At 38.2% G+C, this 12,076-nt stretch overlaps 1 protein-coding gene across 1 annotated transcript in view; it reads left to right on the top strand.

The window, feature by feature from the left end:
- The first annotated feature begins 395 nt into the window (after positions 1 to 395).
- rcan3 (RCAN family member 3) overlaps positions 396 to 12,076 on the top strand; it is a 65,127-nt gene continuing 53,446 nt past the window's right edge. The window contains exons 1-2 of the mRNA XM_015380013.1: positions 396 to 516; positions 5,397 to 5,650. Of these exons, the coding sequence (XP_015235499.1) occupies positions 5,441 to 5,650 (210 nt within the window). The 5' untranslated portion in view covers positions 396 to 516; positions 5,397 to 5,440. The remainder of the gene's footprint in view (positions 517 to 5,396; positions 5,651 to 12,076) is intronic.

Here is a 12,076-nt window from a genome sequence, read left to right as displayed (position 1 = left end):
TTGAATTGAATTGAATTGAATTGAAATTGAATAGATGCAACAGGTGAACAATGCAAAGTGTGATCAGGATGCAAGTATTTAAGCACATTAAACTAATCTTAACTCAGTGGATGATGATGATGGAGTGAGCAGATTTAAAATGAACTAATTCGACTCACTGAAATGTCCTTCCTGAGTATTTAAAGCAGTTTTGTTTTTTTTCTCAGCAGAGCCACTTTATGCCTCAAGGTCTCCACCAATCTTGCTGCAGAGCGTCCTCCCCTTTGCTGCATCCTGATTGGTCGCTGCAGGCCGACGCCGGCTTTTCATTGGTTCCTGCAACCCCTCGCAGCGACGGTGTTGTTTCCGCCGTGATCACGCCCAATGATAATCCACGGACAACAAACGCCCACGCTTCTTACAGCTTCCTCGAAAATAACACATCTAGTCCGATTCATTCAACAAAGTCACAGGAAGATTCAGATTTCCTTCCTCCTGTGATGGAGGGTTCAGGCCGCTTTCATTGACAGCTGCTGGGTGAGTGGTGATTAGGAGAGAGAGAGGCGGGTGTTTGGGTTCAAATCTGAAACTGTAACTTCATCATATGTTTACATGGATTAGTTCAAACTTTGGACTGAAATTCCTGCTAAAATAAAGCTTTAAAAAGGCGCTTTTAACTAAAACAAAACAACCTGTCAGTTTATTTCCGCTTGTGATTGTGGACCAGGAGTTAGATGGGCTCGTTTTGACAGGATGCTTTCATTTTAGCACAGTAATAATGAATCAGTGAATTAAAGTCCTATTTGCTGTCGTTAATTTTAACCTAGAGCATTTATAAGGAGGAACTTCCTACATTTTTACGAGCGTCTCTTTGAAAGATTCCAGAATCTACCACTAGATGGCGCCCTACTCTCATTCAACACTGAGATAATGGGGTCAGGTAACATCCATTTAAGGCTTTAGACAGGTGCATCTCAGCAAATGGTATCAAAACATTGTTGTTTATCTCATCAATTCAACTCATAAAGTGAATTTATTATTATAGTTCAATTCCGTTTATTTCTATAGTGCCAATTCACAACACATGTCATATCATGGCACTTTACAGTTCACCAGATCATACAGCAAAGTTGATTCAAAGTTTTCTATCTAAGGAAAACCAGTTGATTGCATCGACTCATTGGCTCGAATGCAATGCCTCACACTAAGCATGCTTGTTGTAGCGACAGTGGAGAGGACAAACTCCATTTTGACAGCAAGAAATCTCCAGTAGAACCAGGCTCAGTGTGAGCGGCCATCTGCTGAGACCAAAAACAACACCAGGATTTTTTACTTTATTATCTGAACTCAATTTAATCCCATCCAAATGAAGTGACTGACTGATCAGCTTCTTTTACAAAGAATCTGGTCCAAAGACTATGACTTCTGTTTTGGTCTGCATTCAGAAGCAGAAAGTTAAGAGTCATTCAGGTTTTTATGTCTTCAAGACATGCCTGTAATCTATGTAATGTGTTAGCTTCATCTGGATTTATAGACAGATACAGCATAACATATCATCAGCATAACAGTGGAAATTAATCCCATGCTCTCTAATAACTCTACCGGTTGGGTAGAGTTTTGACATACAGTGCCCTCCGCAATTATTGGCACCCCTGTTTAAGATGTGGTCGAGGACTTTAAAAAAATTGTCCTTTTCTTTTAAACAACAAAGAACACATCATTTCACATTTTTTGTTTTCTAAATGCATGATTTTATTTTTTTTACCACCAAAGTAATGTACTTAAATAAAAGGTTGGATTTTTCTCTTTTTTTGCATTTGGGTTCTTTGTTGTTTAAAAAAAAAAAGAGAGAGAACTTTTTTGAAGTCCTTGAACACATCTTCAACAGGGGTGCCAATAATTGTGGAGGGCACTGTAGATGATGCATTTCAAGCAAAAGGTACGTTTCCTTTTTGGCCTACTTTATTTAATGCAGGTTCCAGTTTCTGTTGGAAGATTCAACTGGCTTTTATAAAGTTAGTCTGTAGAAAGAAAAATGAAGTGCTCTAAATTCAGCAGTACTAGCAGATAACATCAGTACTGAAATCCACACCCACTCTGGGAAACATTTCATATGTGGGTTTCATTTGGAAACATTTCCAAAAAAATAAAAAAAGTAACAACAAAATAAAGCAGCTTAAAAAAGGATCTATGGAACACAGTCATTTTTTCCTTAGCCCAGTTACAGATGATGCTAATATCTCAGGTTTAGGAGATGTTTAAACAGAGGCGTAGCCAGACATTTTTTATAAGGGTGGACAGGAAATAACCAATGTACACTGAAGGGTGGCCGAAAGTGGATAGGCACCAGAACCTCACGGTCAATCTACACTGTTCCAACAGGAAATTAATGAGCAAAACATCCATATTTTCTAAATTAAGACTAACTATATTTTCCTACAGCCTTTGCTAACAAATACAGTAGACGCATTTATTTTACATCTGTAATTTCTACATAAAAGCTATAGTGGATAAAACTCAGTTTTGAGTACTTGGGTGTAAATCTATTCCATTGTCATTACTTAGCTACTTGTATCAATAAACATTCTGCATAAAATGTATATTTACAAGCAATAATATCTACATAAATTGATTATTATATTTTATTAAAATTGTTATTTATCTTTGATTTCAGTGAAGACTCCTAGATGACTTGCAGAGACACATAATTCTCTCTTTACCCCATATAACACAAAATCTAGCTCTGAAAAGAGCATGAATCTTGTACTTATCATATTTGATGTTGGTATATTGATGTGTATAATTAACCACAAAAAATTTAAATGTTTTGAATATTTCACTTGAGAGTATTACTGCTGCCACCATCTGTATTAAAGGGGGAAAAATGGTAGGGGTGGCCACAGGGGTGGCCATGGCCCCCCATCTAGCTCCGCCCCTGTGTGTAAAACAAGAACATCAAATGGCCAATGCTGCATTAGATATGCTCGTCTGTTTTTTTGTTGTTGTTTTTTTTGGCTTTGCAACACAATTCAACTAAAAATATTAGATATTCCTAAATCTTTTTCTGCCACACATCCCTTTAGACTTAACAGTTCTCTCTTGTAAATGAAACACCTCCTATCAAAGGACAAACCTGTATTAATAATAATATTTAAAAACAAAATAACTGTGAACATCTAAAAATGCCACCAGTTAAATTCCTTATTTTTCTGTCTGCTGCACAACTGTGGATTTATGAATGAATTAATGAAGTTTATTTTGAACATTACAACCAAGCCTGCTTCAGGACATACCCTGTCAAACAGGCCTCAGGAAACAAATACAATAAAACAATTCAATCCGATAATAAGTCCAAATTAGGGGTGAATGGGAACACTGATAAAATCCCACCCCTCTCCGTTTTTCATTAGTCAGTGTCAATTAACCAGTCTTCTTTCCTAAACTAAAATAAATAAATAATTGTATGACATGTCACCCAATTTAACAGGCTGCCGTCTCTAAGCAATCATTTCAACATATCAATACAATTAGATAGTTATTGGTGAGTGATAAAGTCCTTAGACAATATCCATGGCTTGTTATTTACCTTTATTGCTCAAATATCATTTGTTTAAAAGTTTCATGCTTCTACTTTGTTTCACTTCTGTACATAAGCTATTCCACAGCCGTACAGCACGTATGGAAAGAAAAGCTTCTTGCTGTTGTTTGTGCTGTTAAAGTTTTTAGATCTAAATTACCTCTTAGATTATACCTGCCTCTCTGTCTGCAAACGTCTCCTGTATTTTATCTGGTAATGTATCCCATCTGGCTCAGAGCATAACTCTACTGTTGCAAACTGAACTAAATCTGTAAATTAAAAAGGAATTTAAATATCATCAAATTAATGTACAGTAAAGGAGATGAGGTGATTTATGGTCCAAAACATGTTTTGCTTTACTTAAAAATAGTTTTTTGATTGCAGATGTTTAATATGCAATTTCCGCTTTAAATGATTATCTATTATCAGCAGAGGAATTAAATTTGATAATTTTTTTTTATATTGGAAACCCATTAATTTGAATGTTTATGTTAATATTTCTACTATAATGGCCAGGTATTGTGAATTTAGTTTCTTTCAAATCATTTATATCAAATAAATTTTTTTTCCCCATTTTCCCATTTAATATCACAGGTAACATCATCCAGAAGTAATTTGGTCCCAATGAACAACAAGTTTGTACATTAGCATTCCCTGTTATCGTCTAGGTCAGGGGTCGGCAACCCAAACTGTTCAAAGAGCCATATTCAACCAAAAAATATAATATATATATATAAAAAAAATATATATATATATATACATATGATAATCATTTATGATTAACTGTTTATCCTGGAGATGTCACATCAAGTGACTACTGTATGAGATCTGGTGCTTTAAGTTTAAATTCCTTTACAAAATTAATGTATTAGGTTTTGTTGCATTGATGAAATTATAGAAACACAATAAAGAAGTGAGATTTTTATTGTAATTTTTATTTTGATGATTAGGGGGGAAAAAATAAAAGAAAGCTCACCTAACTGCATCAGAGCTACCTGTTCTACCTCTACCTGTTCAATCTGTGGTTTTCCATGCTTGCAACAAAATCCATCTGTTTCCATTTTCTTACATTATTTAAAAAGCTCCAGGGAGCCGCAAAGGGGGGGGAGCGGCGCTAAAGAGCCGCATGCGGCTCTGGATCTGCAGCTTGCCGACCTCTGATCTAGGTTATAATATAAAAATTATAGTTTTAGAAATGTCTTCTTTTTTTTTTGGCCTAAAATTTTTTGTCCTTGAAATTGCCAGAAAAAAAAATACACCCACAGATATTATTTAAGACCTTTATCTTTTTAAATTATAACAGTTATTAAGATTAGCACATATTTTTGGATCCAAGTCGTAATAGTTGAATCAGCTTTCTACAAATGCATGAAGGTCTTTCTGTTAACTTTAGATATATTACTACAAAACAACAGAGTAACTGAAAGACTAAAACAGCTGCAAACTGAATTGAATTCCATAAGATGAATAGTAAGGTTTTAATATCCGTCTGATATTTGGCAAAAACTAATAAAGGATTTTATCGGTTTTATTCTGATATTTACATTCTGATAGAAACATTTTGCTTCTGTTAAAAGTTACTGTAACTTGTTGCTTAATTTTACCTGTTTTCATTTTTGTTGTTGACTTTTGTTCCCTATTTCAGTAATATTGATCAAGCCTTTCCTAATCTAACATATAAAAAAAGTATTTAAAGCTAATATGATTGGTCCTGATATCATATTGCATCAGTATCACTTTTGGTGAATTCTCAACGATGCAATAATTATCTATCGGATATGAAAAAGTTGTAGAAGGACTCCCCTTCATCGACTTAATGTCCCTCTTTTTTATCTGTTAGCTTCAGCAGTAGTCACCTGCAGCAGCTCCCTGACAGGATTCAACATGCTGCAAAAGAACTTTAAGGCATGGAGTAACGGCTCTGAGGCCTACAGCAGTGATCCAGAGGAGGATGAGGAGGAGGAAGAAGACATGGTGTTCGGCGAAAGTGACCAGGATGGCATGGCGGAGGAGATGATGGACTTGAGTGACCTTCCCACAGCACTCTTTGCATGCAGCGTCCACGACGCCGTGTTTGAGCAGGACATCCACAGGGTGAGACGACGCTACTGCGTCCCCTTTCTAATGCGTGTGTGAGCGTTAGTTTGAGTCAGAGCATCGGTGGATTCATGTTTGAGTCATCTCCTCTGCTGTTTCAGTCGATCCAAGATTCCAAATCCCAGCGACACGTGCGTGTTGTTACTCAAAGCTGGTGCTCCTGTCTCAAGCTGCCCTGCTTAGCTCTCTGTTGCAGAGACACACACTAACACACACATACCTGATGCTGCTAAAATTTGTTTAGCAGGAACCATGATTGCAGGTCAGCGGATTACAACCCGACTTGCACAGAATCAGGAGCCACATTGAGAGCTTAATCCATCTGTGTCCGCATATCGTTCTATCATCAATCCATGATGCATGTCATTCATGCCCAATTATGCCTCTGCAGAATGTTTCCCTACAGGCCTCATGCAAAAGCCCACGCACATGCATGTGAGGCAGACAAAAAGAGATCTTTCTTCCTCTTCAGGACATTTTTTTTTTTTAATGTTTTGATTAAACTCCTGAAGCAAGGGGGTTCAGGATCATTGGATTCTGTTTTCTGGAGGAGGATGCAAAGAAAATGCTTGTAATTTTCTGCCTGCTAATCTAATTACACTGTCCAGAGATTCATCATCCTTCCAGCTGGCATCTTTAGACCTCTTCTACTTCCAGTGTTTTTTTTTTTTCCTTTTATTGCTGTCAGGTCCATCCATCTCCCCCCCTCTACTGTATCCGCCTCTTAGAGCTCTTCAGCTCGCCTCCCGCATGACAATATTACTCATTAAGTTTCCTCTTCCTTTCTTGATTGATCCACTGTCTGTTCAAATACAAAGCAGGGAGGCTAAATTTGGCTCTTCCACAAAATCCCCTTAAATGGATCACTCCTGCTTTGTGAGGTTGCTGTTTGTACACCCGTTGCTCCTAGCGGTGGAGTCTGCCCCCCCAATCGTTTTGCCTTCTCACTTCATTACGATTCACACTCAAGCTTTTAAGTGGAAATGACACCTACGCACACTTCAGATAGAAACATGTCAATGAAGCTTGCTCTGTAGGTTTTAGTCAAACAAGCTGCACCAGAAATAGTTTAGACATTTATTCAAACATGGCTAGAAGGAAGACTGCATGCAGGGATGAAGCTTTGAAATAAGAGTCAGACGTGCAGATTATAACGATTTCTTTGGTTTCATTCATCTTCTTCACAAAATTCCTCTGGAAGAATTTGGGGAAAAAAACTAAATAATTTTCCATTTCCTACAAATCTGACATCATTGAATATGTTGTTGTTTGAGCAAGAACATTGCAACCTACATATTTTTTTTCCTTTTTTGTCTTTGAGCTCTTGGCATTCTTCCAGAACAGACATTACTTTCTGTCTATTCTCAAAAGCCTTCCTGCAGGAGGACGCACGGTTTCTGTAATCACACTGTCTTGGAAGGCAAAAGGTAAGGAAGGGGCAGACAGCATAAGGAAAGGCAAAATCCCCCTGCTTCAGATGCTGTACACAGACGATAAAAGCCTTTCTTGCTCTCTTTTCATCTGCACGTTTACTTTTAATTCTGCCTTTTTCTTTTCCTTGACCTGCTATGAGCTGAAACAGATATGTGGTCTGAGTTCCATGGGCTGGATTGTCTTAAGGAAATAAGTAGGGCTATTACTTATTTACCAACATTGATGAACTCTCTTAATCAAAACAGAGCTGCAGTGCAGGACTTAATGGCTTGAAATGTTCTGCAATCCCCCTATGGGATATTTAATATAAATCTTGTCCAGGAATATCCTCCTTAGTTTTATTAGACAAAGATAATTACAAATAAATGTCAGTAATAACCTTTATAAAGTCAGTCATAGCAAAAAATGCTTTTTCACAACTTGGACATTAGTTTAAAGAAAAACAGTCGCTGTCACTGGTTAGATTAGGTGCTAAAAACCTATTTAGCCTAAGCCTATAGCAAATATGGTGGTGGTCTGATTCGCATAGCTGCTTGTTGGTGGGTGAAAGTGTTAAGTTCTTGTGTTGGTGTTATATTGTATGTTGAAAGCAGAATGTTAACTCAACACTTGTTGAGTCTAAAGGGCTCATTTTGCATGACACATAGACTTCCGCACGGAAAATGAGGCACCTATCTCGGCGTCTGCAGCATCTTTATTCTATGCGGCTTTCTTCCTGTTCTGACCAGCTTTTTTGGTGGGTGGGGTTCAGCACATAATGCAAGCTGACTACATGAGAAAGTAGAAAACACAGCCGTTTACAAGTTTGTCAAAGCGTCCTTATGCATTTTGTTTTTGATAGCAGTTATATTTCTGGGCATATCTGTAGATGTTTACATTTGCAAAGCTGCTGCCCACTCACCATGTTTTCAACGTGGATCAGTCCACTTAGTTACAGATTTCGCTCCGTGTGGCCGCGTGGTAAGGCAGCCAAGAGCAGTCGTCTCCCTCCGATACTTTTTCATGGCAGTTTCCTCGAGAAAAATAGTTAATTTTCTCATTCTCTAAATATAACAAGCCGTTTTCTCATCATAAGATTATTGGAGTGTGTTAAAACCGATTACATCCTTCAATACCACAACAGTGGGAGAGGATTTATAAGTATAAATCATGGCAGCCTATGTGTAATTCTGTAAACAATCCTGTGATTAACTTTTATGTAACAAGGTGATGTTGTTGGTTTGATGATTTGCTTCCACCCCTGATTCATAAACAATTAGACCTATGCCCCTGGGGCCTTAGTGCTGGTGTTCTGTCACCAGGTGTTTTCTGAACAGCCTCCGTGTTATGCCTCTAAGAGGTATAAAATGCATTAATACAAAATGAGTCCAGATTAAAGATTTTCAATAAAAACATTCAGATTTGATTGTACTGTTCTCCATGTCATCCAATCATCCACCACAACCTGACAATAAGTGAAAATAAAAAAAAAAAAAATAAATAAAAAAAAAAGGATTATTTGCGTACATGCGGTACCATGACAGCACAACTACGGTCACCGCATGCATGGATGGACTGGGAATCCAAGGCTGTTGGGCAGCCTCATTCATTACTCACACCGATTAATGATCTCGTTATCTCAAGAAATCAATAACTGTTTTCTCAAGATAACCAGATAATTATCTGGTTATCTTGAGATTATCAACTAATGGTTTAACCCTGGTTACGAGATAGTGATGTCTTTATCTGGAGAAGGCAAAGGTGGGAATGACAGCTCTCGGCTTCCGTAGCGCGGAGAGGCATGGAAGCCCAAAATGACGTAATTTGTCGGCATGGGCCTCACGGGCGCCGCGTCTAGCATAAATCCAGCTCTATTCAACCATGCAAGGCTTAATTCCTCCAAAGTATTAATGTTTGGACATTACAGGCTGCAACTTGGAAAACATAGAGAGCCAGTAGGAAAAAAGTGTGTTTGGGCACCATAATAAGCCAAGGTGGTTTCCATGTTTGATAAGATGAAGGTCAGGGAATCCATTATAAATTGTTCCTTTTTGTGCCTGATGTATACGTGTCCTAATCAACACCTAAGCTTCCAGTGTAGCGCCTGCTGTTTTCCTCCTGAGCTTTGCCTTGTCCACAATCAGAGACATCATGCAGCTGCAATCATTATGCAACATAAAGATGTTTGCTTTTTTTTAACCTGCAAGCAAAAAAAATCATTAATATTTATACATAGCTTTCCAGTGCTGTGATGGAATTCTCTTAAGTTTCTGTTTGCTGGTGAAGGTTTTCAGTCATCCAGGTCATAGACATTCCAAAAAAAGAAAATTAAATATAATCCACTGGACTTTTTATCCAAGGTTGATGACGTTTCGCTTCCCATCCAGAAGCTTTTTCAATTCAAAATGTCGGTAACAGCGTTGAGTTCGAGGTTTTATACAGTAGCACAACAACGCCTTGTTTTTGTTTTGAAAACATTCAAATTGGAATAGATGAAGGAGTCCACCCCTTTGGAATGGGGGTCGTTTGGCTTCTTTTGTGCCCCATATAATCTAAGTTTGAGAGGGGCGTGAAGGAAGCCATATATGTTAAGCAAGAAACCTTGAACAGAGGGGGTGAACTCAGGTTTCAGCTTTCAAAAACCTACAATGCAGCAATTGAGTTAATCCCTTCCCACTATCATCGCAGCCCCAGCCCCTGTACAGGAGAGCGGGGGATCTCGTCTATTCAGCCAGGCCAACAATACCCTTTACTACCCCCCTTTCAGACACTTACATGGGTAAGGGATATTGCAGGTTAACAAAAGAAGCCAAACAACCTCCATTCCTAAGGGGTGGACTCCTTTGTCTGTTCCAATTTAAATGTTTTCAAAACAAAAACAAGGCGTTGTTGGCCTACTGTATAAAACCTCGAACCTCAAACGCTATTCCCAATGTTTTGAATTGAAGAAGATTAGTGGATGGGAAGCTAAACGTCATCAAGCTTGGGTACAAAGTCCAGTGGATTTTTTTTTTCAAAGTTTCTGCTATCATTAATCACATAGAGTGAAACATATTTATTTCTTTCACAAAACTATGATGCGAGAAGCTTACAGGTACCAACGCACCCACTCAGGGTAATGTGATAACCCTGTGTGGGTTTCTAAGCTCTCTCTATTGTGGTTCTAAAAACCCACAGCCTTACTGTTGGCACGCTATGTTTACCTCTAGATGCAAGCATCAAACAGGAATATTTCCTACAGGAAACATCCTCGATTATTTTCACAAGTAAGATTTCTAAACGACCAATGTTTCTGTGCTTTGGAAAAGTTTTATGCTCCCAAGATTTTCCCACTTTTTGTCACATTGCAGCCACAAACTTCAGACTAATCTACTGAAATTGTATTTAAAAAGTGCAACACTTGGTTGCCTGGAACGAAAAGAAATTTGAGTAAAATCTTGATGATCTGCAGAGATTCGATCCACACCCAGGGGAATTGCTCTCTCCACAGGACAGCTATTAGTAACTCATCAAAACTAAAACATGTCTACAAGCGAAACGCTTTGTGTGGTGGAAAACTTTCACCATCCCCAGGCAACAGCACACGGTGGCAGCTGCCTCATGCTGTGAGGAAGCTTTACTTTCCATCTTCTCATCAACTTTAAATAGGAAAGCTGATCAGACTTGATGGAATGATAGATTTAGCAAAGTACAGCACAGTTAAAAAGACTAAACTTAAGAGGCTACACAGTTCTTGAGATTGGAGCAGAGGTTTGCTTTCGAATGGGACAGAAAGCCTAGCCTAGGGCATAAAAATAGAGGTACTATGGACTGCTGTAGACGCAGAGGTGAGTAGTAACTAGGTACTTACTTGAAAACTAGATATTTACTTGAGCAACTTTTGATATAAATATTCATAAAAAACTTTCACTGCACCATAACTTTTACTTTAAATAAAATTAACATAAAGTTTTGCTACTCTTACTTGAGTAAAATCTTTGAGTACTCTGCCCACTGTGAGTAACTTTACAAAAAAAAGAAGTCAAACCTAAAATACACCAGAGTATAGGCCAGTTTATGCTCAGAAACCAGGTCGTCTGCGTGTGTGTAGCAGTTAACGTAGATATGCCCCGCCCCTTCTCCAAAATTGTAGGTGACCGGAGACAGTGCCGCAGACTGGAGGCCTCTGATTGATCAAATCTACATCTACTCTACACAGTGCGTATTTCCTGTTTGGTACGTTACCGGCTTGTTTTGTTAGTATGACCGCCATTGTGGAAAAGGACTCGTGAAAATGGACTAGCTAGGTGCATGAGAACACTGTGACCATTTTTCCACCCCAATCCCTGCTCTTTTTTCGCCCTCATGTCCCTCCGTTGTCAGACAAACTTGCCTCTTGCATTTTTCCACCTCCTCACCGCCTCGGCCCTATCTAGACCCACAGCTAGTTCGTGATTGACCCTCTTGCATTTTGGCATGAAATAACATAGCACAGACCACGCTTTAAAATTGGACATAAATCAAAAATATCTGCGTCATACCTGCAACAAACTCACTGCGACACACTGCTGTTGGAGTATAACCAGCCCTTAAGGCAAGTTTATTTGTATAGCACAATTCAGTACAGAAACAATTCAACAGGGGTGTGGGGAAAAACTCAATATAGAGCTACATTTTGATTTTCGGAGGTTGGATATAATATTGATCCATCAGTTCCTATTAAACTCAAACCCCAAACAACATGGATACCAAAATAACTAAATCATCAATATCTTCTGATGAACATACGCAGAACTTGCTTTTTTTAACTGTACATTTAATTTTGATTGCTGGAAAAAAATATCCCAATATATAGTGATTTATAGTGCAATATCGTGATATTATGTCTCATCACTTAGTATCATGACATGTATCGCAACACCCATGCCAATGCTCAGAGGTGCATTTAAATGTTATAGAGCTAAACATGTTAAATTGGTGACCTGTTATGTTATTATTATTTGCTCTGTTCGAAAACCTAGGACGTGTCCT

Source organism: Cyprinodon variegatus, unplaced genomic scaffold, assembly GCF_000732505.1.
Source record: "Cyprinodon variegatus isolate N-32 unplaced genomic scaffold, C_variegatus-1.0 Scaffold205, whole genome shotgun sequence".
NCBI lineage: Eukaryota > Metazoa > Chordata > Actinopteri > Cyprinodontiformes > Cyprinodontidae > Cyprinodon > Cyprinodon variegatus.
Note: the sequence above shows the minus strand (reverse complement) of the source record. Positions and strands in the feature narration are given on the sequence as shown.